Consider the following 3542-nt stretch of genomic DNA (forward strand, 5'->3'; position numbering starts at 1 on the left):
GTTACAGGTAGAAGAGGTGGATGACAAGGTGGCTTTGACCGCTTTCATAGGAGGACTCCAAACTCCCAAATTCTTGTTCGCCTTATCTAAAGAACCTCCAACCAGCATGACAGATTTGTTGATCATAGCGCATAAACGCATGAACGCTGAAGACGCCATGAATGCACGGAAGGAAAAGGAAGGAGAGGACAAGAAAAGGTCAGTCCCTCTCCCAGGGATGAAAATGATACCAACTATAAGAGATCATTCTTCAACCAAAGCAATAGGACATATCGTGAGGAGGACTCAGGTAAGTATACCGACTAACAATTGTCTCACAGTTGGAATTAGCCTTATCAAGTCATTCAAAATAAAGACTGGGGGCATCTTAGTTCATCATTTCACGTGTTATTTTATTTTTCAATAAAGTCACCATCACCAATGAGATGGATGACCCTCAATTTTCTCGCAATAAAATATTACATTTTCAGTTACCTACCTATGTGGTAATATTAAGCTCATAAGAATTTATTTTTCTCATTAAAGGGACCAAGGGCCAACAACACATTCTTCTCTTATTAAAGGGACGAGAAGCCTACTACTCCTTCAACAACACTAAAAATATGTTTAGGTTTGAAAATATTATTTTGAGAGCGAGTGATTATCCTTGTGGGCATGGGGAGAGGAAGAAAAGGAGAAGGGGGAGGGGGCACAAATGGAGATGTCTAGCTTGGACTAAGGAAGTACCATTACGAACCAAGGCAGTGAACTCATACAAATGGGTACAAGTGATATAGGAATGGCATGTTTAGTGTTGGGGGAGAAATCCACGCGGTCCGATACGACACCGTTTTCCTGCAAAGAAGATAGTAGAAGATCGATAAATCTTGACGGCACCAGTGTGGTGTCTGTCAGGAGCTCTCCGACGATCAAGTTAGTCACCAGTGGTCTAAAAGAAAGGTAGGGATTTAATAATCATTTTTTGTCGTCGAACAAGAGCCTAGACGGTGATTTTGGAATAGTAGTTGGTGTCGCTGAAGTAGACCTAGAAGACACAGCGAAAGAGTAATGCATGAACGACATGGGAAATATGAGGACCGGTCTTCTTTTTCCTTTTTCTATTTTTCTTTTTTCGTTACTTTGTGTTCGGGTCATATGGGCCTAGGACTGGTCAACTGCTCGGGAATTTTTCCCAATCGGTTGTATTTTCTATTTCATTGGGACACATTAGACATACGTACTACTATCATATTTTGAGACATTAGCGTTATTATTCTTATAAATATTATTTGCATTTGGGGTTCGAGTGTAATTTGTGAGACTTGGGGTGACCCACTTTTGACTTTAAGCTATTGTGTATGTGGTGTATATGTATACACGTGAGCTGACAGAGATAGGGAAGAATTTTCACCATTTGCAAGTACCAATTGGTAGAAGTTTTAGCCGAGAGTATGATTGCTGCAATGTATAAACAGACGTATCAGCAAGTAGGCAAATTTAAAGCCCGCCTCTTAATGACATTCGATGCTTGGTAACGACTGTTATTGGATGTAGTCCATTCTTATTAACCTCAGTTTTACTCGAAATAGGAAAATGAGACAATTATATAAGGATTTTTTTTTTTAATTGAATTTTTAAAAAACAGTTTTAAAAATTGAAAACTAAGCACTATTTTATACAATTTTTTAATTTTCAAATTTCAGAAACTGTTTAAAAAAATTAAACACCCAATATAACTGATTCTCTTCTTTGCTCACTCTCTTGCCCCATTCATTCGTCAAGCAAATTGAACACCCAAAAGCATTATTTTCAATTACGAATAATGCTTGAAATTTGTGATTAATTAAATATTGTGTACACTTCAAGAAAAACTCTCGCATCAGATTTAGAACATCAAACTAAAATCACAAAAAAATAAAAAATAAAAAAATGAATGAATCAAATAATAAATAATCCCTGCTCTTTCTTATTCTTCCATTTGAGAATCTATATCTTTGTTCCCAGAGTCAACATAAGGCGAGACCAGACTCTCCATATATATAACCCATTCAAACCAGTCATCATTCCTAACTTTCAGATTCTTCATTGTCTTGTCATGGACATTATATCTTATGAGTTTCATTCCATCCACAACAACTATAACTTCTCCATTCTTTGTAAAGCATATGGGCACCATGTAGTCACAATACCCAATATCTCTCCCCCTCACAACACTCATCTTCATCCAAGAACTCTTCACACCATATTCCTTCATCACCCAAATCTCCACCTCAAGTCCATACCCATAGCAAAGCAATGAAAGACAACCTTGTGAAGCTCCCAAGCTGTGAAATGAGATGTTCCTGTCTCGAGTCTCCGGCTGTGGAACCTCAAAGAACTCCTCTTTCTCCATATCAAGAGCAAGAATCGTGTCGAGCCCACCGCGACTTGCCCTCCAGTGAAGAGCCCCGTTCAAGTATGTCCCGGAATCGTCCAGGATAGTAATACTCTCATGGAAGCCTTGGATCAGTCTCCAATTGTTGTGTTTTGCGCTGAAGACCTCGACTTTGATTTGGTCATAGGCACCAGCACAAGCACTTGCTCTTACAACTTTGTAGTCATCATTAGAGGAATCATAACCAAGTCCGCAGAGGGACACAATATCTGATGAAAAGTTTGGTTTTGGTAGCTCCCTGGATTGTCTAGTAGATGGGTTCCATAAAATCATGACATCTAAGGCACGATAGGCTAAGCTAATCAAGCCATTGCAAGACCCCACAATCTGAACACCATTTTGTGGGGACTTAGATGGAAACCCTAGATTTACTATAGCATCATCATGATCATGATCATGATCGGCAACAACAGCATGATCATCAACATCATCACATGATGATGGTGACTCGTAGTCCAAGGAATAAAAGGGGAACAACGTGAATAGTCTATGGTGGTTCATGCTAGGATCGGAATTGGCTCGGTTGAGATGCATTTTGACAAAGTAAGGATCGGATATCAAAGAAAGCCATGGCTTGGAAACGCATTTGAATCGATTCAGAGACTTGACGGGTAATCGTGAGAGTATGTCTAGCACGATGTCGTGTGGAAGGTTGGCCATGGCAAGCTAAATATATTTTTCTGGATCTGTTATTACTAGTAATGACTATTGTTTTTAAAGTCTTGATTGAGCAGTACTATATATAGAGGCACAAGACATTTACATTCCATGAAAGAAACATTGCACACGGCTAGAATTTGGGTCATGAATTGAAGGCCCAAGTGGGCGTCGACTGAAGAAGATGTCCTTGACTTGGTGCTGTTGAAGACTTGAAGCTTACGGTGTTCACTGCATGTGGTTTCATTTATGGTGGGTGGGCCGGAGTTGTTTATAGAACTTGTCAATTAATAGACTAAAAGGCTGGAAACCTCGTGCGAACATGATAGCGGTCAAATTTGATTTGGAACTTTAGCAGTCGTTTAGAAGAAAAGAGACGGTGGAAATTACACAGAAATTGAAATTTCTGTGGGTCATGTTGTGTGAGACCCATGAAATCTAAAGATCGAGTTTCATCAAATAAATTCATTTT

At 39.2% G+C, this 3542-nt stretch overlaps 1 protein-coding gene across 1 annotated transcript; it reads right to left on the reverse strand.

Annotated features, from left to right (window-relative positions):
• Positions 1–1765: 1765 nt before the first annotated feature.
• LOC132273425 (F-box/kelch-repeat protein At3g06240-like) lies at positions 1766–3117 on the reverse strand. The gene has a single exon (XM_059774381.1). It carries the CDS (start codon positions 3071–3073, stop codon positions 1946–1948), a length of 1128 nt encoding a protein of 375 aa, XP_059630364.1. The 5' UTR covers positions 3074–3117; the 3' UTR covers positions 1766–1945.
• Positions 3118–3542: the final 425 nt, after the last annotated feature.

This window comes from Cornus florida, unplaced genomic scaffold, assembly GCF_030987335.1.
Source record: "Cornus florida cultivar Cherokee Brave unplaced genomic scaffold, ASM3098733v1 CherokeeBrave_3.0.0_Hap2_Chr09, whole genome shotgun sequence".
Taxonomy (NCBI): domain Eukaryota; kingdom Viridiplantae; phylum Streptophyta; class Magnoliopsida; order Cornales; family Cornaceae; genus Cornus; species Cornus florida.